This window comes from Trachemys scripta, chromosome 3 (assembly GCF_013100865.1).
Source record: "Trachemys scripta elegans isolate TJP31775 chromosome 3, CAS_Tse_1.0, whole genome shotgun sequence".
Lineage (NCBI taxonomy): Eukaryota > Metazoa > Chordata > Testudines > Emydidae > Trachemys > Trachemys scripta.
Window position 1 is genome coordinate 31238598 of NC_048300.1, and position 24517 is coordinate 31263114.

The following is a 24517-nucleotide window of genomic DNA, read 5'->3' on the forward strand; positions in this document are numbered from 1 at the left end:
CAGAACAAAGAGCCCAGTTTGAATGGAATTTAAGGTAGATTTAAAAAGCATAAAAAGAATCAGCATGCCAGATTTTTTGCCAACAGTGCTCAGTGGCAGAAAGGAAGAGGAGAAGCAATGGAGTTAGTGAAGGGTGTCAGACTTCAAATGTTAGGAAAAGAGAGTCCGGATCAAGGGAACATGGTAAGAGTTTAAATCAGTTGGGGGGAGAGGGGAATGAGGAGGAATAAAAGAAAAGGAATCAAGCTTAAAAGAGGACATCGTCCATCTATTGAGTGAGCTAACAGAGAGGGGAAAGCTATGGAGAGAAGAGTGAAGGTTAATTAAATTAACTATTACCCAAGTGCAGACATTACGTTACACTAGCCGACCCACACAAAAGACAGGAAAAAACAATTTCTGATCAGAGTTTAACTTAACCTTTTCATTATTAAAAGATGGTATTTCATTCTTCGGTTGGTCTATTTAGCAAATGACGATCACATACTGTATCTTCACACTCCTACCCACACTCTCCCAATCGGTGGTGTGTGGCTACGTGGTTTCCATAAGTAATTGGCTGACCTTTATCTCAAGATTAGGAGTGTGACAGAGCAACAAGAACTTGTATAAAATATCTGTGCTCTAACTGGAAAAAAACAAACTTGTATCTATGTTCCCTGCTCCCGGGCTACTATCACCTCAGAGTTCCTTTCCTCTCAGGCCACAAACAATCTGTTGTCTCTCCAAAGGTTTAAAGTGGAATTCCCTGCCTTTGAGGTCCCCTTTTTGCCAAGGAAATATAATAAAGGACAGTAACATGAATAGCTAGAACAATGTCTTAACTTTAAAGTTGTTTTCTCTCTGTCCCCTGCCATTTCTTTACTGCCTTTTCTCTCAGGCTAATAGGAGTAAAAGGGTATATTTTTCAAGCCTTGTTGATGGTGAGAATCCTCTTTGGCTTTTCCCACAAAATGGGTGCGGGGAGTTCTCTTCCTTTCCCCATCCCCTGGCTTATGTGGATAGGGGAAACTTCCTCCTCCACGGTGCAGAGGGATGACCAGTTTATACATACCTGTCCAACCCCCAGGTTATGTAATACAAGCCACCATCCATGCCACCATGGCCACAGAGCTATTTTTAGCACACTATCTCAAGCAGAGCTAGTGTGTGTCTGTCTACCCACCCTGGGAAGTATGCTCCCAGCTGCTGTGTAGACATACCCTCAGAAGGGAGTGGACATCAGTTCTATTCTCCAGGAGAAGAAAGAGTCAGTCAGGAAACAAGAGGCCACAGAGGAATAGCTGCCAGAGGTCACCCAACAGCACTACTACTGTTCAGTGTCATATTTCACCTGATCTCCAATGAAGTAGGCGGGCCTCACGGTGCAGATTACTGCTTTGGTGGAGAAATGCTGGTATGGCAACAACTGTCAAAATGGCTCAATGCAAGACCTGGATTATGTATTATTTATCAACGCACACAAAAACTATAGCAAAGGTCTGACATGTTTCTTAGATATTGCAGCAGATATCAGAAAGAAACCAGCAGATTTCAGCAAAATTGAAGAGTATGCTGTGAGTTAATGATTAAGCGACAGCCTTAGCAACTGATTCTCCTTCAGAATGCCCTCTACAGATCCACACTTTTATGATGTATGAGCCCTCCCCATCACAGTTTAGCAGAACACCGGCATACTAGTGCCTCCAAACAATTTGAGCAAGACTATTTAGCAACTAAGATTATTGAAAAGGGTACCACAGCACCAACTGCTCTCATTTCACCCTTATCTTACAAGGAATCTTAGTTTTATTGAATGACTTTTTAAATGAATTAGGCTGTATATGCAGGCTTGTTATGATCTAGCTGGTATTCTTTAGGATCAGATACCTCACTCTAGTAGACCTAGTTACAGCTTCAATGGCATGCTTAGTGTGCCTAGGATCAAGATTTGTAAAACTACCACATGAATTGCCAGTCAGGCATTACTCTCTTAAAATGCTCCCTTCAGATGGCAATTCTGCAATCATTGTTTAAATTAGGCCTCCTCTGCTCTCCTTCTTGGGTGGTTAATGTTGGGTTTTGGTTTTCTGTATCCCCTGTGATTGAGGATCTGCAGAACAATTAGCAAAGGAGAAAGAAAAGTTATTTTGCTGGTATCTGCTGTTCAGGTACATTGCATCTGCAGATCCATCTCCCTCACCCAGTTTTTTTTTTTTTAATTTTGTAGAAAAAGTTGTGGATGGAGGCATGCGAAGGTTCCTTTTATAGCCTCTCTTTGTTTGTATCTGAAAAGGGGCATTTGCAATGCTGCCAGCTCTGCAACTTCATCACAAGTCTTAGAATATTTGGTGTTTTTCTTGAAGTCCCAGCTCCTGAAGTAACATGATTACATGAGAATCTCAACTAACCAATTAAAAAAAAAGTTTCTAGCCCTCATATTTGTGGATAAAGCCTTGAAAATGTGAACTCAAAAGGCACAAAACAAATAAAATGAAATAAAATTTATTATTTTAATCTCATGAGTTTTAAGCCAATCTCATGAGTTTTGGGGAGTCAGACTCATTGCTTTTGAATGCTTGGGGATTGCAATACATGTGTGGCCCCAATGGGCACTGCTCTTTTAGATGTTTCCAAGCTCATAACAGTAGGTGTGTATATGCCAAGAATGTTGATTTGCAAGCAACTAGTTACTATATTTTATTTATTTATGTACACACACACTATAAATAATAAGTTACTGGTGATTAATTTCTCTTTTATTTGCATAGTATCTTAAAGTCAGAGTACTGTTATTAATTGTATGTGTTATTTGAGTTCAATTTCCTTCTTTTTTATTTTTTGGAAAAGGTGTACCATTTTGAGGTCAAAATGCCTCAAAGATGGTATTACAATTGCAAGGATACAATTTCAATAGGATCATTTTGGTTCTATTGTTGAGACTAATACATCTGCTGGGGCTTTTGGTTCTATGATCCTTAACCTGATAGATTAACAGCTGAGGATCAATCTCACAGTAACTAAGGGACTGTTTATCCTATAGGTTAATATAGTTTGTAATGTGTCACTGAATACTATGACCATTAAATACACATATACTGTAATGCTACATGCTCAAAATTCTTGAAACTTTTAATACTAAGTAATTACTAGAGATGTGCAATTGCCTCCTTCCTTTGTGAACAGCAGTATTAATTATGGAATTCTACAACTGCCAAACACAAGGTCCAATAACCCTCTGAGTAAAATACAGAATACTTAGCAGAAGTATAGGATAATAGAACATATTTCAATGGGACAGAATGAAACACAAAAAAATAGGATTTTAGCACATAAGACAAATCTTTGGGATCAGTCTCCATTGAGGAAGATCATCCACAGCAATTTAATACCTAGGATCATGTTTTTACCCCAAGAGACAATAGTTTTCCCAATATGAATTCCATATCCAATCTCTCTATAGTAATGTACTATAGAGTACAGTAGAACCTCAGAGTTACAAACACCTCAGGAATGGAGGTTGTTCATAACTCTGAAATGTTGGTAACTGAACAAAACGTTATGATTGTTCTTTCAAATGTTTACAGCTGAACACTGACTTAATACAATTTTGCAACTTTACTATGCAGAAGAAAAATGCTGCTTTTAACCATCTTAATTTAAATTAAGCACAAAAACAGTTTCCTTACCTTGTCAAAAAAAATTTAAACTTTCCCTTTTTTTTAAGTACTTTATGTTTAACACAGTATTGTACTGTACAGTATTTGCTTTTTGGGTTCTCTGCTGTGTGATTGAGTACTACCAGTTCCAAATGAGGTGTGTGATTGACTGGTCAGTTTCTAACTCTGGTGTTCGTAACTCTGAAGTTCTACTGTATTTATCTTTATTCCTTTCATTCCCAAACAATTCATTTACTCATATATTCAGTCAAGTATACAGTACTTAATGGTTATACAATGTGATGTTTGCCTTGGGTGCTTTCAATTTCATTTATTTTCAGTCATCATGTTTATATGTTCCACAGTCTGCATATAGGTTGTAAAATGCCACTTTTACTTTGACATGAAGCATACTTCTATTTCCTGGAAAATGCTACTACTAGTATAGTTTTATACTTAATACCATATATACACGCTGAAGATTGCCTCACAAATACAAGACACAAAAAGAGACCTTTTAACTACAAAAGCAAAAAAGGTTGCCAGTTATATTGAAATTTTCCATGATCTTCCACCAACTTAAAGTACAGCACAGTTCAAAACTCACATTAACTATAAAGAGACAAGATCCATTTCACATCTCCCTCTTTTTCATTTGACTTAAAAACATAGTCTCTTTTCCTAAAAAAGCCTCAAGTAAAAAAATAAGATGAACTTATTGCAGAGACAGTGGAGAGCAGTTTAATAGCTGCAATAAATCAATATTCTTTTAAGGTAAAACTCTCTAAAATGTAGCATCTTCAAAGAAAAAAGTTCCACTTTACAAAAAAAAAATATTATGTCACCTTTCACCCTCATACCACACTCAACCAACTTTGCTGCTACACATGAAGTATTCTGTCCCAACAAACAGTCCCATCCGAAATGTAGCACAAAAATATAGAATGCAGTAACATGGTGTTTTCTAAAAGGGATGAGAGTCACTTTTAGCCCTCATGATGATGGGACCCCCCCCCCAAAAGAAAGAAACTAACTCTTTATCAGTCATTTTTTGAAAAATGTTACTCTTGAAAGCAGTGGCATTAAATTCTGAGGAGGCTGCTTATCCCACTTTCTGACTGATAATAAGCACAGTTCTCACAACTATTAGAAGGAAATCAGAGGTTTGGAAAAGTGAGGGAGGAAGAGATGGAAAAAGAATATAGGAATTTCATGAATCCAGAACTGACCTGTGCAACTTTTTCCCCCCCTCAGCTGCCCATTTAAAGGGGGAAAAAAAATCACTAAAGCACCCTATATTTTGGTATTATCACATTACAATCCTGGTTTCGGTTTACACTTTCAGTTTTCCTTATGCAGACACTAAGGCGTTGTCTATACTACAGAGTTTTGTCAACAAACATTATGTCGATGATCAAAAAGCGCTATAATAACATTGCTATTGCACATTCACACTATGCTCCTCCTATCGGCAAAGCGCGTCCACAGTTGGTGCTCTAGTATCAACAGTGAGAGCAGTGCACTGTGGGTAGCCATCCCACTGTGCTACTTGCCACCTTGCAGCTAGAACTTGTGGGATGGTGGAGTGGATCACAGCGCATCATGGGTGCAGGCTCAATGTCCCATGATGCAGTTATTTCTGTCCCAGCATTCTATGGGCTTCCGACTGCATTTTGCAGCATTTTTCAACAGCCCCCGTTTACTGTGCACCCGCCCTGTGTGTGTGAAAAGATGGATACTGCACTGCTCTCTGCTGTTGTGGTAACTGTCATTAACACATCACGGACGGTCATGAAGGATATCATGAGCTCCCCATCTGAACAGGTATCAGAGTTGCCTGACTTGCTGTGTGCTATGGAAAGAAACAACATCAGATTACTTTTGGCATTCGCGGAGCAGCTGAACTCAGTGGACCATCACTTTTGGGCTCAGGAAACGAGCACTGAGTGGTGGGATCACATTGTTATGCACGTCTGGGATGATGAGCAGTGGCTGCAGAACTTTTGGATGTGGAAAGCCACCTTCCTTTGGAAGCTTGCCCCAGTCCTGAGGTGCAAGTACACCAAAATGAGAGCAGCCCTCTCAGTAGAGAAGTGCGTGGCGATGGCAGTGTGGAAGCTGGCAACTCCAGACTGCTACCAGTTGGTCTCAAATCAATTCAGAGACAGGAAGTTGACCATTGGGGCAGTGTTAACATAAGTGTGCAGAGCCATTAGTTGCATCCTGCTTCAAAGGACTGTGACTCTTGGCAATGTGTGTGAAATAGTGGATGGCTTTGCGGAAATGGGATTCCCTAACTGCAGTGGGGCAATAGATGGAACACATATTCCAATCTTGGCACCGGACCATCTTACGACAGAGTACATCAATCGAAAGGGGTACTTCTTCATGGTATTGCAGGCATTTGTTGATCACCATGGCCATTTCACTGACATCAACCCAGGGTGGTCCAGGAAGGTGCATGATGCATGCATCTTCAGGAACACTGACCTGTACAGAAAGCTGCAAGCAGGGACTTTCTTTCCAAACCAGAAGATTCCATTTGGGGATGTTGAAATGCCCATAGTGATCCTGGAGACCTCGCGTACCCTTTACTCCCATGGGTCATGAAGCCTTACATGGGAAACCTGGACATCAGCAAGGAGCCCTTCAACAATAGGTTAAATAGGTGCAGAATGAGCGTGGAATGTGAAATTGGCCAATTAGAAGTGTGCTGGCGATTATGGCAGGTTAGATCTAAGTGAGGAAAACATTCCAATGGTCATAGCTGCCTGCTGCACTCACCGTAATATTTATGAGGTTAAGGGTGAAAAGTTTGCCCAGGGGTGGAACACTGAGGCAGATCACTTGGCTGATGATTTTGAGCAGCCTGATAACAGGGCTATTAGAGGGGCACAACAGGGGGCACTCGAATCAGGGAGGCTTTGAGGCAACATTTTGAGAATGAGAACCAGTAATGTGTATTTCTATACAGCCATGCTTCATTAATTTGAGTTTTGTTTGTTTGCCTAACACTTGTGATGATTCCTGAGCAGAATTTGCAGTAAGCAAATGATTAAACTGCATGTATATGTTTTCCTATTGGCTGCAATGACAATTTGTAGGACACAAATAAAGATTGGTTATCTTTTGGAGTGTTTGTTTTTATTAAACACCAATTAGCATGGCTTGGTGGGAAGGGAGATAGCAGAGCAGGACATTAGAGGGTCTCATAGCTGTGCGCAAGTCCAGCTAGCATTTTGGAAACTGTCCGAAGCGATGAAGTGAACGTGATACTGAGATGTTCCGGAAAGTTGAAAGGAATGTGTGGGAGGAGTTTAGGGAGGGCCTGGAAAACAGTTCTGTATCGGCTGATGTGTAGAGGGTTCCCCTGAAAGCCACATCTGCAGAAGCACAAGATACAATACACAGAAGCATGATTTTTAGTTCATGCACAGCACTGAATCATTACAGTAAAGTTTATCTCTTGTAACATACCAATTACCTTCTCACTGACCCTTGGCAAGCACACATCTGGGCGAACACCCTAAACATGGTGAGTTTGTCTCGGGAGAGTGGGGGATGTTCAAGCTGCGGCAAAGAGTGTTAGTGATGATTCACGCAGATCAGTACAGACGAGTAGGGACAATATTATAAATTCTGCCACCATTTTCCACACTGCTGAGGTTAAGCAAGGATGCATCTACTGACCCGATCCATATACTGCTCGCCTGTGTGCCGCTTTGGTCCCTGCACGCTGCTTTGGTCCCATTGGCAAGTGGCGCAGGAAAGTTTCCTACAATGGGGGAAGGAACAAAGCAGCTCTGCCAAGGAACCTTCGTCAGAGGATTGCCGAGTACCTCCAGGAATGTTTTCTAGAGATCTCTCTGGAGGATTCGCGTGAAATCTTGGTGTGCATCAATATACTGTTCTGCTGGACTGCATGGGAATTTGGAGCACATTCAAACACAGCTAGTCTTGCACATTTCTATCCATTCACCATTCACCTACTTCTATACTATACAAAGCAAAAGAAAGCCATATGTCATATAACTGAGCAGCATCAACTCAAAAAGATCACTTACTAGGGATCTCCTCTCCTGCTTCTTGCTTGTCGGAGGACTGCTGGGACTGGGTAGACACCTCCAGAGTGGAGAAGAGTTCCTGATTCGCCACCCCACCGGACAACCCTCCAATGGGCTCCACATTGTCCTCCAACTCTACCTCCTCATCCATGACTTCGTCCTCGGGGTTAGGTCCACTGTCCGCCATCTCCAGCCCCACCGTAGTATCCACGGGGCTCTTAGTGATGGAGGTTGGATCATCGCCAAGGATGGTGTCCAGCTCTTTATAGAAGCGGTAGGTCTTCAGCGTAGCAGTGGAGTGACAGTTTGCCTCCCTTGCCTTCTGGTATGCCTGCCTCAGCTCCTTTACCTTCGCTTGGTACTGCACTGTGTCCTATTCATAGCCCTTATCACACAAGCCGTGAGAAATCTGACCATACGTATCAAAATTCCTATGGCTAGAGAGAAGCTGGGTCTAGACAGCCTCCTCTCCCCATGTACTCAGTAGATTCAACAACTCTGCAGTAGTCCAAGCGGGAGAACATGTGCTGCGTGGAGCTGCCAAGGTCAGCTGGGAAGATGCAATGTGAGCTCTCCACATCGAGCAAACAGGAAGTAGAACTTCAAAAATTCTCGGGCCTTTAAAGCGGGAGGGACAGATGCTTGTTTACCTGGCTGCAGAGCAGCAGAGTTTGAACTGAAGACCAGAGCAGTCAGGATGAGCATTGTGAGACACCTCCTGGAGGCCATTTACAGTGACAAAACCAAGAGTGGTGTCTACACTGATGAAACTTGATAAAACTCTCCCGCAAAAAGCTCTGTGTGTCTGGATGAGGTGGTTTTATTTTGTTGCCAAAACAAGAGAGTTTTGTTGGCAAAAGTAGCATTGTAGTGTGTACACCTCCACTGTTTTGTGAAGAAAAGCTGCCTTTTGTTGAGGTATGTCTACACTGCAGTATAAGCCCAGGCTGCAAACACAGGCTCAAGTCTAATCCTCCTTCCGTCCACACACAAATCATGCTAAGCCAGGGCTTGTACTCAGGTCCTGGGACCCCATAGGGGAGAGGGGCCGAGCCTAAGTCAAGCTGGGACCCAGGGTTCAAGTCCTATCATTTTGCAGCACAGATGCTCCACTGGACTCGTGCTCTGGGAGTCCACCAAAAGTTTTCCACAATCCCACAGGCTGACTTTTTTTTTGCCCCAAAGAGTCAAGTTTGGCAGACAGTCAAGTTTTCCTATGCCGTACCATGAACAAAGAGTGGCCATGTTATTGGGAGGGCATTAGAAAATCTGGGATATGGATAGTTGGACTTGGGCCTGCATAATGCAGTGTAGATGCTGGAGCCCCAGGTTGGGACCCATGGTTCAACAATTCCTATCCTAGGGTTACAAATAAATGTAGATGCTCAAGCCCTCAGTTAACAAACCCAGGGTCTCCTAACTTAAGTTCTACTAGCCCTGGGCTAACATGGCAATGTAGACATACCCTAAGAGTACAAATGCTGCCTGTACACCATATAGGGCAGGGGTTCTCAAACTGGGGGTTGGGACCCCTCAGCGGGTCGCAAGATGCCAGCCTCCACCCCAAAACCCGCTTTGCCTCCAGCATTTATAATGGGGTTAAATATATTTAAAATGTGTTTTTAATTTGGGGGGGGGGGAATGTCACACTCAGAGGTTTGCTATGTGAAAGGGGTCACCAGTACAAAAGTTTGAGAACTACCGACATAGGGTAAACATTGCAGTTAGACATCTGTGCTGGCCCATGCCAGCTGACTTGGGCTAAGGGACTTGGGCTAAGGGGCTGTTTAACTGCAGTGTATGTGTTTGTGCTCAGGCTGGAGCCTTGGGCTATAGAACCCTGCATGGAGGGAGGGTCCCAGAGCCCGGGCTCCAGCCCAAACCCATACATCTACAGTGCAACTAAACAGCCCCTTAGCCCAAAACCCCTTAGCCCGAGTCAGCTGGCACGGGCCAGTCATGGGTTTTTAATTGCAGTGTAGACATACTCATAGAGATTCACTAAAGCATCAAAATAGGGCTATAGTAGAAGTTAAGTTATACATAGACCTGTACTATTCCTCTGCACTGGGGTGAATTTCACCTACAGTGGTTAATGTTCTCAGTCTGGAGTGCTTGAAACAAACATATCAGAAATGAGATGTAATGACAGGTTCTTTTATATTTAGCACAAATACTTCATTTTTAATTTCTGATATTAAATCTTCTGGGATTCTTAGTACCATTCAAGGCCTAGTAACATTCAAATGTCCAGTGTAACATGCCACATACATGCAGGATGTACCTCAATGTGCCTGCCTTTCCTCTCTCTCTGGCTAGAGCTGACTGAGCAGTAATAAAAAACAAACAAAAAACATTGTGAGGTGCTTAGGATGATATATATATATATCTGACTTTTCTCACTAGGCTTGATTATGCAAGCATTCTGGCCCTGGGAAATCAAGCACACTGTCTGAGGATGGTCTGCTTCTACCTTCTACAATTTGACTAAGACCACCAAGGAAGACTACCAAAAATGTAGGAGTTACTAACTGCCCCCATATTCTAGCTCCTAAATGGAACACTTTTAAGTCTTCTAAATGTATAATCATTCTCATACTTTTTCATACTAGGAAAACTTAAAATATATAAGAAACAATTTCATGTTTTTTCATATTTTTCTTACTATGCTTGGTAACTATGAATAATAACTTGTCTTTTCCCAGCAGATCCTGCAGTGAAGTCCTAATGCTAAATTTAGGACATCACATTAATTTCTATAACAGACTGATGTCCTAAACAAAACACAGATTTAAAACTCCACCAAAGGATCAAGCAGGAGGAAGAAATTGACTGCAAAGAAAGCAGCATTCATTACAATATAAATATATTCACTAATAACTAAGGGAACACAGAAAAACTTTGATCAAGTAAATTTCTTTATGTAATACCCCACTCCAATAAGATACACTTCTACCCCAATATAACGCTGTCCTCGGGAGCCAAAAAATCTTACCGCGTTATAGGTGAAGCTGCGTTATATCGAACTTGCTTTGATCCGCCAGAATGCGCAGCCCCGCCTCCCCGGAGCACTGCTTTACCGCGTTATATCCGAATTCATGTTATATTAGGTCGTGTTATATCGGGGTAGAGGTGTATGTTGAATAGTATTAAATACACTACTCCAGGGAAAGTCTTATAAAATAAACATAAATAGTCTTATAAAATAAACATAAGCTAATTCCTTTTTAAAGTGGTGCTATAACATCTGCAAAGATGTTTTAGCACCACTTTAAAAAGGAATTAGTTTTACAATGAATCAATAGGAAAGAGTATTGCATAATTTTTNTCTGACCACAAAGAAACCTCCACCTGGGTTCCACATAACCATTTTGGTAAGTAAAACAACCAATCAGCTGATTTCTGCACGTACCAATTTCCAGAATTTAAGAGGAAATAGCTTTTTGGAACAATATGTGAAGATTGCAGAACGTAAAATTAAATTGGATAGAAATTTTGTTTTCATACTTGGGGAAATCAGTAGTTGTCCTAAACTAAGATCATATTTGAATTAATAAAATAAACAGTATAGGAAGCAACAGAGGGTCCTGTGGCACCTTTAAGACTAACAGAAGTATTGGGAGCATAAGCTTTCGTGGGTAAGAACCTCATTTCTTCAGATGCAAGAATCTGAAGAATTGAGGTTCTTACCCACGAAAGCTTATGCTCCCAATACTTCTGTTAGTCTTAAAGGTGCCACAGGACCCTCTGTTACTTCCTATACTGTTTATTTTATTAATTCAAATATGATCTTAGTTTAGGACAACTACTGATTTCCCCAAGTATGAAAACAAAATTTCTATCCAATTTAATTTTACGTTCTGCAATCTTCACATATTGTTCCAAAAAGCTATTTCCTCTTAAATTCTGGAAATTGGTACGTGCAGAAATCAGCTGATTGGTTGTTTTACTTACCAAAATGGTTATGTGGAACCCAGGTGGAGGTTTCTTTGTGGTCAGAGAGATTTTGTTCTACAGCTGGAGGAAGCCTTTTCCAGTTAGTGAACTCCAGAGTGAAATTAAGGATGTCATCATTCACAGAATAAATCCTACACGATAAAAAAATACCACATAACATTGTCAACTGTTGTACACACTACCACAAAGATAATCTTGGGGGAGAGGAGGAAACATATTGAAAGATTTATGTTTTTATAACAAGTTCCTGGAAATCTACATCCTAAGCATAACAAAACATCAAAGGGAATTCTAAAATAACTTTGACAGCATAACACTTTACTAAAGCAATTATATCTTCCTCCATTACTTTTAGAATTAAGCTACACTGTAAGAGAAAGTATACACTCTAAAATGTATCTGCCTTAGTAATAGGCAGTATTTTTCTGTGCAAGAATTGCTTATTCCATCTCTATCTAGGTGTTTATAAGGTCTCTCAACACCAGGGTGAATGAGTGTCTCACATTATTGCCTAGTCTTTCCATGACATCTGGAAAAATGTTTAATGGCTTATTTAATTTAAAAAATAATCAAACCAAAACCTAATGAATAATAAAAAAAATTGAGTTTTATGCACACACTGATTTTAGGGTGATTTATCTCTCATTTTTCCAAGAAAATGTGTAAAAAATGGTAAACAATAGCCTTCACAGAATAAGTGGGTTACACAGGAAGTCTAAAGGAGTTATTTTTAAAAAAAGGTATTTGAAATGTACTGAAATACAATACTTGCACTTTCACATAATGTCTATGCTATATATGTATTCTTCCATTTTCATCTGACTCAACCAATAAGATAAAACATAAAATGCTGTGACACACACAAATGTACTGGTGACTAAAATTAATAATAAAAAAACTCCTTGCCTGTTCTATTTTTTCTATTATTTCATTTTTCAGCATTAATTTAGTTCATGTGTGACCAACAGAGTCATTTTCATGCATTTATCTGAACAATGCACAGGAGTGATGAATCTGGTTGCATTGCTTTCTTTAATGAAATGGTGAGTTTGCTTACCACTTTTGATACTCCCACTAAAATTTACTGTTACTGTAGTACACTTACCATTATATTGTACAGTTGTACAACCATAAGCAAGTGACAGTTAATAAACCATAGGCACAGATGGCATTTACTTTCTATTATTCTGCCATTATTTTCCAGGAGGAAAAAAAACCTAGCATTGCATTTAAAGTTGCAAAAATATATCAGATCTGTAGATTACACTGTAACAGGCAGTTATTTTAACAAGAATGTTTTTAAACAATTTAAGTCAAGAAACGTATAAAAGCACTTATAGTTTAGCTGACAATATAAAAAAATGTTACATACAATACAAATGGACAACAAGAGTCACAAAAATTAGGACTTTTATATTGTTTTCTCTTGTAATCCTACACTGCTCTTTATTTGTAAGTACAGTGTAATCACAAATACCATTTATCATGTCAGGCTTAAAATATGTTGCTTTAAATGCTGAGTAGAAAATCAATGAATATAAAATTTCACTAAATCAAGAAAATCAGTCAAATGATGAAATTAACATTGTAAGCAGTATGACAAATTCAACTATAATATCATCACAAAATTTAAAACAAATCAATGTTTAAAACTGAGTGGACATTAAAATTCAACTCCTTCTATGCAAATTAAAGATGACATGTAAATGGAATTACTAACAGGATATGCAAAGTTTTGCGAATATACCAAATCCGCAGACTCTGTCTAATCCATGATTTCTATTTCATGTGTTTGTATAGTTTCAAAATATTTTGTTACAAGTCATCCATATGGAAGAGCAGAGTCAAAGCTTTCACTCTGCATGACAACATGGAAAAAGGAAAAAAATAATCAGAATATAAATATATTGACCCCTTTAAATACTAGAATAATTTCTATAATGCCTAATTAAATGTAAAAACAGTCAATCCAGTTATTTTTATCGGAAATGAATTAATTCACACTTTGTATAAAACAACATAAAATTTATGGTACTAAGGCAAAAAATCAAGTGACAATGACAATCTGTAATTTTACCCACTTCCTTCTCGCCCTGCCACTGAACTGAATGCTAGAGGAATTCCCCCTCCCACACTGTTTAAATTCCCATTTGACTCAGAATTATCTGAGATTTTTCTTATACCGTTGTTTTATTGCACTTACATACGTTCATTTGATTTGGGGTGGGTAGCACACCATTTTCACAGGAGGAGGGAACTGATAGGGAAGAAAGACTGTTTAGTGAAAAACGCAGAGCACCCCATTCCATGGAGTAAAAAAAGACCAAGCCTTGCTTTGGCTCTCTTCCCAGACAAGGGGAAAAGTTTTACAACATTGAACCCTGCCCTGCAGTGTGAACTTTTCATTCAAGACATTTGAAATCTCTATCAGTCATGATCCTGAGTTAGATAACTGAATTCAGTGCTTAAAGTGATCTGAAAAATGTGGAGGGGTCTGTCATCACCTCTAATCTGCCTGTGCTCCTGGTGAATTAATTCTACCCTACAATCCCCAAATCAATCCCACCCCCTCAATCTAGCCTCCTCCAGTCCCCATATCAATTGTGCCCCCATCTGTTCTGTCTCCATCACTCCTGCCCCCTCCCGTCTCATCTCTGCCCCTCCTGCAGCTCCTGGAGTTCTCTATCCCCCTCCCCCAGACAGGGGAGGTGGGTGTGCAGCAGGGGAACCTCTCCCTCTTCCCAGGCTGGGTGTTGCTGGGAGGAAGCGGGGAAAGCAGGGGAAGGGAGCAGGGGAGCTGTCCAATAGCTCAGAGGGGCAAGAGGGAAGAGAGGGCAGAGTCGCTCTGTGCAGCTGGTCTCTTCCTGCTCCCTGCTGTCCTATGAAAACAGTGTGGGCTCATGACAGAAGGGGGAGAGCTCGGCCTGTTTCCTGCAGCAGCTCTGATTGGCTGCTCTTTCCCAGGAGGTGGGCAAAGCAGCAAATCAGAAGGTGTTTTCCCCCAGAGGTATTAAAATGTGCCACCCACCCTTCAGCAATCTGGCTTGCTGGTTAGAAATTTTATTTCCTGGGTCTGAAAGCCATTGTCACCTGGCTCACTGTAAGCACTGGTTATGATGTGCTGGCTCAGTGAAAACGTTTGTTAAACTAGGTTAGTCATGAATTTGGAGATCAGTATTTAGTACACAACATATAAAATACAAGTCAGTATTATTTTTCTTACCACAGTCTGCACAACAGATTCAGTGGATTAAATCCAGCCAACAATAGATATGGTAGCCATTCTTTGTACTGTTCTTGCGCTTTAACGGCATATTTTGTAAACTCTAGTGAGCATTCCCCAGAAGGCATTGGGCAGCCCACCTTCAAGAAATGCCGAAACCAAGAAAACTTTTTGTGATGCAGGCAATATCCTAAATTAATCCCGAGTAGGTGGATCCCATGCTTCAGAAGAATAGGAATTAAACCATAAAACCTACAATATCACACAGAAACAAGACATCTTGTTAAAATAATACTGAAAATACACTGCTAAAGTTACTATAGAATCAGACTAGAGAACTTTTTGTAACAAACCATTTTAGACTATTGCAACAGTGATTGTTTCTAGAAAGCATCACCTTAAAACGTCACTCAAGTAGTCTGTATTCCCCAAAAGAGATCAGTATTAAAATTTAAAACTTTTGCATTTTTGTTCCTGAAAATTTGTTTAAAAAAGAAATTGAATTAAATTATATCAGCAATCATTTTTAGTTTAAGTAATGTTTGTGAAAGATGCTGGATCAGTATAGTATTGGAAAATTAAGCCTTCTAATTAGCCACAGAACAGCTGAAGCCAAGGAAGCAGCAGGTCAAGCTTTCTTATACTTAGAGCCCTGCAAATCTGCAGATATCTGCTTTGTATCCCGTGGATGTGGATATCGGCGGACCATGTTTGTAGATTGTGGATGGATCTGGTTCCAAATTTTACATCTAGAACCCAGCAAATCTGCAGATATCCGTGGATCATGTTTGCAGATCAGATGCAGATACAAATATTTATCAAACCAAGGCTCTACTTATATTGTCCTGCCAGTATGCTTCAAACCAGCTTTGTATGGATCACCTAGATGCAGCAAGATTGTTCTCTCAATTCCTAGACTCTCTACTGAGACTAACAATTAATATCAGTTTACTGGTATCATCTCTCCAATACCAAACAAGTACTGAACTGAACTTCACATTTTCACATATTCAGTCACCACTTGTTCGTTCACACTTAAATTGGTAACCTAGAAGTGAAAGCCTGTGTTGAAATACCAGTCCTATTACCCAGTCTCTTATGTCTCTGTTATAAGAAGACAGGATACGCACTTCATTACACTTCTCTTTAATATATTAAATGTATTCACTTTTATAGACAATGTACATAACATTTTGATCAAAATGCTCCCCATTTCTGAGAATCCTGAAAATGTCCTGAAATTCACAGAATCATAGAAGTGTACTGCTGAAAGGGACCTTGAGAGGTCATCTAGTCCATCCCCTGTGCTGAGGCAGGATTAAGTAGACCTAGACCATACTTGGCAGGTATTTGTTTAGCCTGTTTTTAAAAACCGCCATTAACAGGTATTCCACAATCTCTTTAGGTAACCTGTTCTAATGATTAACTATCCTTATACTGTAGTTAGACAGTTTTTCTTAATATCTAACCTGAATCTTCTATGCTGCAAACTAGGTCGATTACTTCTCCTACACTCCGTGGACATGGAAATCAACTGATCAGCTTCCACTTTTATATATTTAAAAATTGCTTTCAGGCTCCCCCCTCCCATGCCCAATTCTTTCAATCTTTCCTCATAAGTCATGTTTTCTAAATCTTTTTATCACTTCTGTTGTTCTCTCCTGGAATCTCTCCAATTTATTCATATCTTTCTTAAAGTGTGATGCACAAAACTGGACACAATACTCAGCTGAGGCTTCACCAGTGCTGATTAAAGTAGAAAAATTATCTCCCACATTTTACATACGACACTCCTGTTAATATTTCATAGATGACATTTGCTGTTTTTACTGCAGCATCACACTGTTGACTCATATTCAATTTGTGGTCCGCTATAATAACCACCAGATCCTTTTCTGCAGTACTGCTACATAGCCAGTTATTTCCTATTTTGTATTTGTGCATTTGATTTTTTTCCTTCCTAAGTGCAGCCTTTGTCTTTATTGAATTTCATCTTGTTGATTTCAGACCAATTCTCCAATTTATCAAGAGCATTCTAAATTCTAATACTCTCCTCCAAAGTGCTAGCAAGTGCTCCGAGCTTGGTGACAGCCTCACATTTTATAAGCATACTCTTCACTCCAAGTCGTTAATTAAAATTTTGAATAGTACCAGACCCAAGACAAACCCCTGTGGGATCCCACTTGCTATGACCTCTCAGTTTGACAGTGAACCATTAATAATTATTCTTAGTATGTTTTTTCAACCAGTTGTGCACCCCCCCTTACAGTAATTTCATCTAGACCATATTTCCCTAGTTTATTTAAGAAATGTCATGCAGGACAGTGTCAAAAGCTTTACTAAAGTCCAGATAACTCATATCTACTGCTTCCCACCATCAACTAGGCCAGTTATTCTGTCAAAGAGGGAAATTATGGTAGGTTGGTTTGGCATGATTTATTCTTGACAAATCCTTGCTGGCTATTACTTATCTTATTATCCTCCAGGTTTGAACAAACTGATTGTTCAATAATATTTTCCATTGTCTTTCTGGGTATTGAAGTTAGAGTAATGCAATCAACCAGTTAACCTATTCACATTTTTCCTTAAGGTTTATATTTAGCATGATTTGTGTGAGACACTAAGTTAGTTCCCAACTCTATTAGAGCCATTTAAAAAAGATCTTGCTTTTAATTTGAAAATCTGCTGTACAGATGAGTTTTGTGGGATGCAATAAAGAAGACAGTTGTGTTAGAACGCTGAAATGCTGTCACCCAAGATCTCATAACTAAGATCCATTTTTTTCTATACTGGATTTTAATCAAGACTTTGCAGGCTAAAAGACCTGTGCATATATTCACAAGATAGCTGAATCCAAATAGCTATTTCGATTCCTTTGATTCATTTAAAAGATAAAAAAGTAAGGTGAAAATCATTAGTTTTTCTTTGCCTTCATTGCAATTATCAGCAAGACATATTTTAACATCTGTGTGATTAGACTTTATTAATGATATTGTGATAATGAATGATGATATAACCAATCATTTGTGTGTTGGTTGCACATGTGGCCTTTAGTTAATAATTTGATTACAGAATGTTGCTTCTATGAGGCAGTTTGGAATTTAATCCTCTGCTGCCTGTCTCATTTGTAGCAACATTTTTGAGTACTATTAGCAGGGCTGATTCATTTTCTAAAAACTATATTTATTATACACTAAGAACAGGACAGAACAGTGAAATGATGCTCATTGATTTTTAAAGACATGGTCTAAGAGGTATGCAGTGAAATTTAATACAATAAACCCTAGGCATTGCTTCACTGCAAACCTTATACATAATTTATAGGAGACATGGCAAAGCACATTCTGGCTATTATCCAGATGTATGATTTCACATGCGCAGTTCAGGATCTGCATGAGTTCCTGCCTCAAGCAATTCAAAATCATTTGCAGCCTGACCAGAGAAATATTAGCTATAATAGGCACAGTCATAGGGACATGCTTTCACTGTTTAAAAAAAAAATTATGTCCTTGCTGATTTCCTCCCTTGAAATATGCCCTTTTAGCTGAAGCAGAATAAATTTAAGCCAAATGTTGCTGCAGCATTTTCACTCGGGAAAATTACTAAACTGGCAGGTTATTTATTAAAATTCTGTACTGCTTCTAGATACATGGCACATATTGAGAGATTCTTGTGAAGCAATTTTACAATATGTTTAGAGAGGTTTTTTTTTTTTAAGAGTTTACTATCCTGTTGAAGAACATATGCGACACTCAAGAATATTGATGAGGAGAGAAATGCATGCACATTATAACTTTCACATATATTATACACACACTATATGCTTAACGTCATGAAAATTTTAATATTTGAGCATAATTTAGCTAAACATCAATCTGTACAGGATGCACACTCCAATACCACTATCAAACTCTCAGGGATAACAAATTCTAACATTACTGAAAGCTTCAGCATAGAACACTTTTGCCAGTTCCCCACCTATCAAAGGTTACAACCACTCTAGGACCAACATCCTATACAATAAGAGAACTTCCCAGGTAATCACAAAATTACCTTTTTCATAATATGAAACAACAAGTGTGTCTTCTGTAGTGTGGATACAGCTCATCTGATACTAGGAATCAGGAAATAATCATAGATAGCGATGTACTTTATACCCTAGTAATTTAGCAACTGAATAAACTCCTATAATTAAAGCACTGTACAAATAATTTGATTAATTTGATTTTGTCTTGCTTTAAACATCTTGTACATGGTACTTCATGAATGATCAAAATCACATTCACTCTTCATCATTATCTTTGCCTTAAAAAAATAACCAAAGGCGAAATAGCTCCATGGTAACTTTGGAATCAGCACTCAAGGAAGCAACACCTTCCCTTAGCAAATGACAACAGCAGTAAATTAAAAAGAAACGTTTAGAAGCTGCTTAAAAAACAGAGGGGATTTTTCCTTAAGGGTCTGTATTTGCATTTGATTTGGGTAGATAGCTACATTTTGTTCATGCTGCTTTATGTGGAAAAAAAAGGAGTTGTAATGTCATATTATAAAGGGACCTTACAACATATAATATATACAGCAGATTGTGAAAAACTAACATTTAAAATAAGGGGAAAGTGGAAGGGGAAAAGAGGACTGGTTGGAAAAAAGTAATAAGAGAAAAACAGAGGAAAGAAGGAAGCAAAGTAAGAGACAAAGAAGGAAGAAAGGAAAGGTAGACAAGAAAAAAAATCTTAAGGGGCACAATCATGACCCTAGTAACATGTCCATGCAGAGGAGCAAGGAGGTGTAAAGTGTCCATTTTATCTCCTGCATCATCTATCTGTATTGCTATAGCAGCAAGAGTGGGCAGAATTTGGACTTCATCTGCCCAATGCTCTAGCCAGCCCAGCTGAACCAACATAGAAGGGGAAGTACCGGTAATCTGTGTCAATTATAGGGTTGGCATAAATTACTTCCCACTCAGATCAAGCGGGGAATGGGAGATCAAATTGTGACTCAGAGTCACAATTTGGTTCCTGGTTTGTTCCTGGAGCAGCACAACTATGTGCTGCCCCTTACCTGGGATTTGTGGCAAAGCCACAATACAACCCTAACTGAAAAATAAAACAAAGGAAATACAAACTGAAAGGGATGGCAAAAAAATTAAATAAAATAGACAAATAAACAAAACAACCTTAGGGGAAAGCTGAGGCAAGGAAGGAAAGAGGTTCTGGCACATGAAACACATTTTCTCCACAGAACACCAATTATACTGAACAGGTTTTAATTTTCCCCAACTGCTAATCAGACAAGATGGTTTCACAGGAGACAGTCTTCAAATTTGCTATATGGAATTAGAAGGGTTTTTAAAATTCAGACATGGATCCTTAGAAGATTCTCTATGTGCTCAGAAAATTCCAAGTAATTAATGTGATCAAGTCAGGGTGGAGTGATTTAAATCAAGCCACTTTAAATCCATGGGTTTTTTTAATTAAGTAATCTAAATCATAATTTAAACTAGGTTGAGGCTTTGTAAAACTACTTTGAAAATCTATGGTATTGCAACTTTAGATTAAAATTTATAAGGAACAAAATTCCTGTATTCCCAACCCCCGAAACATGTCAATACTGGTATGGTATCTTATTTGAATTTTACAAAACTGCCACAGATGAAAAAAAAATTAATTTCAGGTCCTGATCCTGCAAACAGTTCAACAGGCACATAACTTTACTCACATGAACAGTTCCACTGACTTATATGAGACTACTCATCTACTAGTTATGCATGTGCGTAAGTGTCTGCAGCACCAGAGGCTAACATTGCGTCAGAAAAAAATGAAGTTATTTAAACTTGCAATACATTAATAAAGTTTTTATGAATTATTTTTATACACAGTTTAATATTTTCAAACGTAGGAGCCTAAAAATAAGGCTCCTCCACCAATATTCACTCCTGGGGAAATTGTGCGACACTGCGTGCACGCGTATAATTCATGTGCTGCACATAATTTTTTTTTCCGCTGAAAAAATTTCTGCTGGAAATTTGCTGCAGTTACGCCTTTTGCCCTATCAGGACAGGGCAAGAAATCAGAATGAGGAGATGAAAGCACTGAATGCACAAAATGAAGACAGCACCAAAAGGTGGTGCTATTTGGATCAAGTAAGTGATGCATTTTTTAAAATTAGAGACAAGCCAAATTCTCTGCTCCCATTACTTCCTTGACTTCAGTGGCACTGTGCCAGGAAATAATTTAACCCTGTGTTCGAGAGTCATTCTTCTGTTAGAATGTGATTTTTAAGTAGATCTAATTTAATAGCCTAAACAATTTTCCTTTAAAAAAAGCACATTAGCTACACAACATTACTATGCATAATATTGCTGTGATCTACAGTACATAAAAAACAAGTTAAAATTGCATTCTGTCAAAGTATTAAATTAATAATAAATGTAGTTATTGCAAAAATAATTTGTACATGTTTATCAAATATTATTCTCCAATATGTGCAAGTACTGAATATCTCTATCATTCTAATGCCTAGTCCAATATCAGATCCATTAAGATATCACATGTGAAGCTCAGAGTTCTCAATAAGTGTCTTGGGGGCTAATCCTGCACCATTATTTTCACTGGTATCTAGATTTGGTTCCATGTGTAATGCATTCTCTCTAAGGACAAGTTTTCGGAGAAGGGAATAGTAGACACAGTATAATGAGATAATTATCATGTTGGTTTTATTGTTCAAAGGTCCCACAAACCCAACTATATACAGAATTAGGTGGAAGAAGAGATTTACCAATTTTATTAATAAAATTAATAACTACAAAATAGTGAACTGAAGGGCAGAAGGAAGGAAGTCCTGCCTCAAGAATATACTTTCAATATCAAATAAATTAAGTTAAAATGTGAATTAACGGTAGTTACATTTTACAATTTTTCCTCCTGTTGTATCAAATAACCATTTGTTGAGCACCAACAGCGTGTGTCATACACACTGTACAGAACAAATGGGACACAGTGATCATGATCTCAAGGGATTTATAATCTACGGTAAGTATAAACTCTTTGGTAATTCACAACACCTGTAACATACTGAAAGCTCTGCTTTCAGGGTATGGGACAGTCTTGTCCCCGGAATACTGAGATTTGGAGGAGGAGGGGGCACTTGTCTAAAACAATTTTATGTTGCTTTGTTTTTACACAAAAGACTGGCATACAGAGAAAGTAAAATAGTATTTTCCAAGAACTCAATCTTACTGAAAAGAATCTAGCTAATTAAGAATCTGTTTGATTCAATTACAGCATCATGTCAAGTTCCCAGAAGACAGAGATGGTTGATAAGGCCTTTTGAAAGCCAGGAAACTAGACTGCAATTATGTTCTACAAGACTCCTTTTCAAAGAACAGAGCTTCCCAAAGGAGATTTTAGCAAGGTTCTTTATCTCATGTATGTGACCCAGAATTAGTGCACTATAGAGGTACTTAAGGTTTACTCTGTAATCTCAAGACTTGAGAAGGAAAAAAAATGTATATATTTTAAAAAGTAAGCCTGAGATAAATAGCAGTATAGTTAACCTATGACAAATGAAAAAACACTAGAGATATACATACTTCTTTTGGAAAACCATGCACATAGGTGATATGCAGCCAAAGATTAGGCACTTCTGAGCATCTGGGCTATAGCCTTCTTTAAGTAACACTTCCAAGCACTCTTCATTACCACCATAAACTGCTGAATAGACAGGGCTCACTTTGTCTTTTCCTGTGTCACAGGTCCGATCAGTAACTGGTATTAGCAATCCCAATATGCTGTAACATTTAAAACTATGTTTATTGTGGAATCTTTTCACATATATGGAAAAATTAGATATTATTTTTCCTGGCTATTTTTCCCATGGACATTATTGTTTAAAACAAAATCACACATGAAACGTAATCACATCCTTTTAATTAAATAAATATGTAAAAAAAGAACATTCATAATATCAGACATTTTGACATAAAAAACTTCTAATGTGCTTAAGCATATGGAACTGTTAATATCATCAGTGTAAAACTGCCTGCAAATATAAACTGAAATAATCTTCTAAACATCTTTTATGATTTCTTATTCAAAATTAGCTGGAATTGATGTATTTGCAATATCATCTCAGATTCTAATTAGTTTTAGTCAGGGACTGATTTACACTGACAGAGATATGCCTGTTCTGCAAAGTTTGGATCTAGACCTAGACCTAGATCTAGATCTAGATCTAGACCTAGACCTAGACCTAGACCTAGTGGGGGGGAGGGATAGCTCAGTGGTTTGAGCATTGGCCTGCTAAACCCAGGGTTGTGAGTTCAATCCTTGAGGGGGCCACTTGGGAATCTGGGGCAAAATCAGTACTTGGTCCTGCTAGTGAAGGCAGGGGGCTGGACTTGATGACCTTTCAAGGTCCCTTCCAGTTCTAGGAGATGGGATATCTCCATTATTTGTATTTGTTTGTTAGACTTTTACAAAGTAGCAGGAATGGGTGTTCAGATCTGGGGGTTTGGTTTAACAAACTGTAGACAAAGGGGATGTCTTCTCTGTTAGAATTCAGCCTCAGTGTTGGGAGTGGTGGGAGAATTTGGCGTCACACCCTGTCCTTTGACCCATATCCTTCCTAATTAATGAAGATCAGTAAGGAAGTACTGGGTCCTTTGAAGATGGAAATTGTCAAAGCTTCTCTTAGAGAAAGCAGCCTGCCTGTTGCTTTGAAGGAAATATTAACACAGCCTTTGCTCAAGAAACCATGCCTTGACAATCTTGCCAATTCACTTTCCATTTTTGAGTAAGATAGTAGCTGTGGCAAGACATCTCTCACACTATCTAGATTCCTCTGAAACATCTTTTCCCTTATCAGTTTGAACACAGAAACTTCATTGGTCATGTTGGTCAATGACCTCCTTCTGGCAATGGATGAAGATCAAGCCCCCATACAGGTATTATTATATTCCACTGATTGTGAAATGCTGTTGACTCACCTGCAAACATTGGTGGGAGAGGAGAGTTCTGCTCTTCTGTAGCTTTGTTTTCTCTTGCCTAGGTTGCACCACATAATTATGGGCACTTGCTCCTCTTCCCAAAGGGCTCTCAAGTGCGGGTTACTGCAGGATGTCATGCTGACATCTCTCCTCTCCACCCAAACCAGACGTATATGGGCGTGCAGTGTTTTCAGTATACTGATGACAACCAAATGTATGTGTCTATCTCAGTGGTTTTCAAACTTTTTGTATTGGTGACCCCTTTCACACAGCAAGCCTCTAAGTGTGACCTCCCCCCTTTACTTTAAAAACTGGGGGTTAATTTAATTTAATGGGGGCTGGGAGCTGTCAGCCCCATGAAGCTGACAGCTCATGACCGCCATGTAACCACCCTGAGGGGTCATGACCCCATTTGAAAACCCCTCATCTATGACACCCCAGACAATGAAGTTTCCTCAGCCAATGCTTTCTTGAGGTTGGAGAATGGATGAGAGTGAGCTGCCTGAAGCTCAGTCCAAACAACGCTCAGGTGATGGTGGCTTGGGTGAAGCAGCTGGAGGACATGGCAGAGGCAATATTAGCCCTTTTGACTGGGAGTTTCTGCCACTGGTCACCAGAGCATGACACTTGAAAATGTTAGACCCCCCAC

General features: G+C 39.0%; 1 protein-coding gene across 7 annotated transcripts in view; it reads right to left on the reverse strand.

The window, feature by feature from the left end:
* Positions 1–24517, reverse strand: part of ASB3 (ankyrin repeat and SOCS box containing 3) — a 154088-nt gene that overhangs the window by 36341 nt on the left and 93230 nt on the right. For 4 of the 7 annotated variants that reach the window (XM_034764376.1, XM_034764374.1, XM_034764375.1 and 1 more), the window contains 3 exons: positions 22474–22671; positions 14883–15134; positions 11657–11790 (listed from right to left, as the gene is read on the reverse strand). In XM_034764376.1, coding sequence (XP_034620267.1) covers positions 11657–11790; positions 14883–15134; positions 22474–22671 — 584 coding nt within the window. Of the gene's footprint in view, positions 1–7328; positions 7414–7454; positions 7636–7702; positions 8321–11656; positions 11791–14882; positions 15135–22473; positions 22672–24517 lie in introns of those variants that run through there. The other 3 variants (XR_004644956.1, XM_034764378.1, XM_034764379.1) reach the window with 3 other exon arrangements.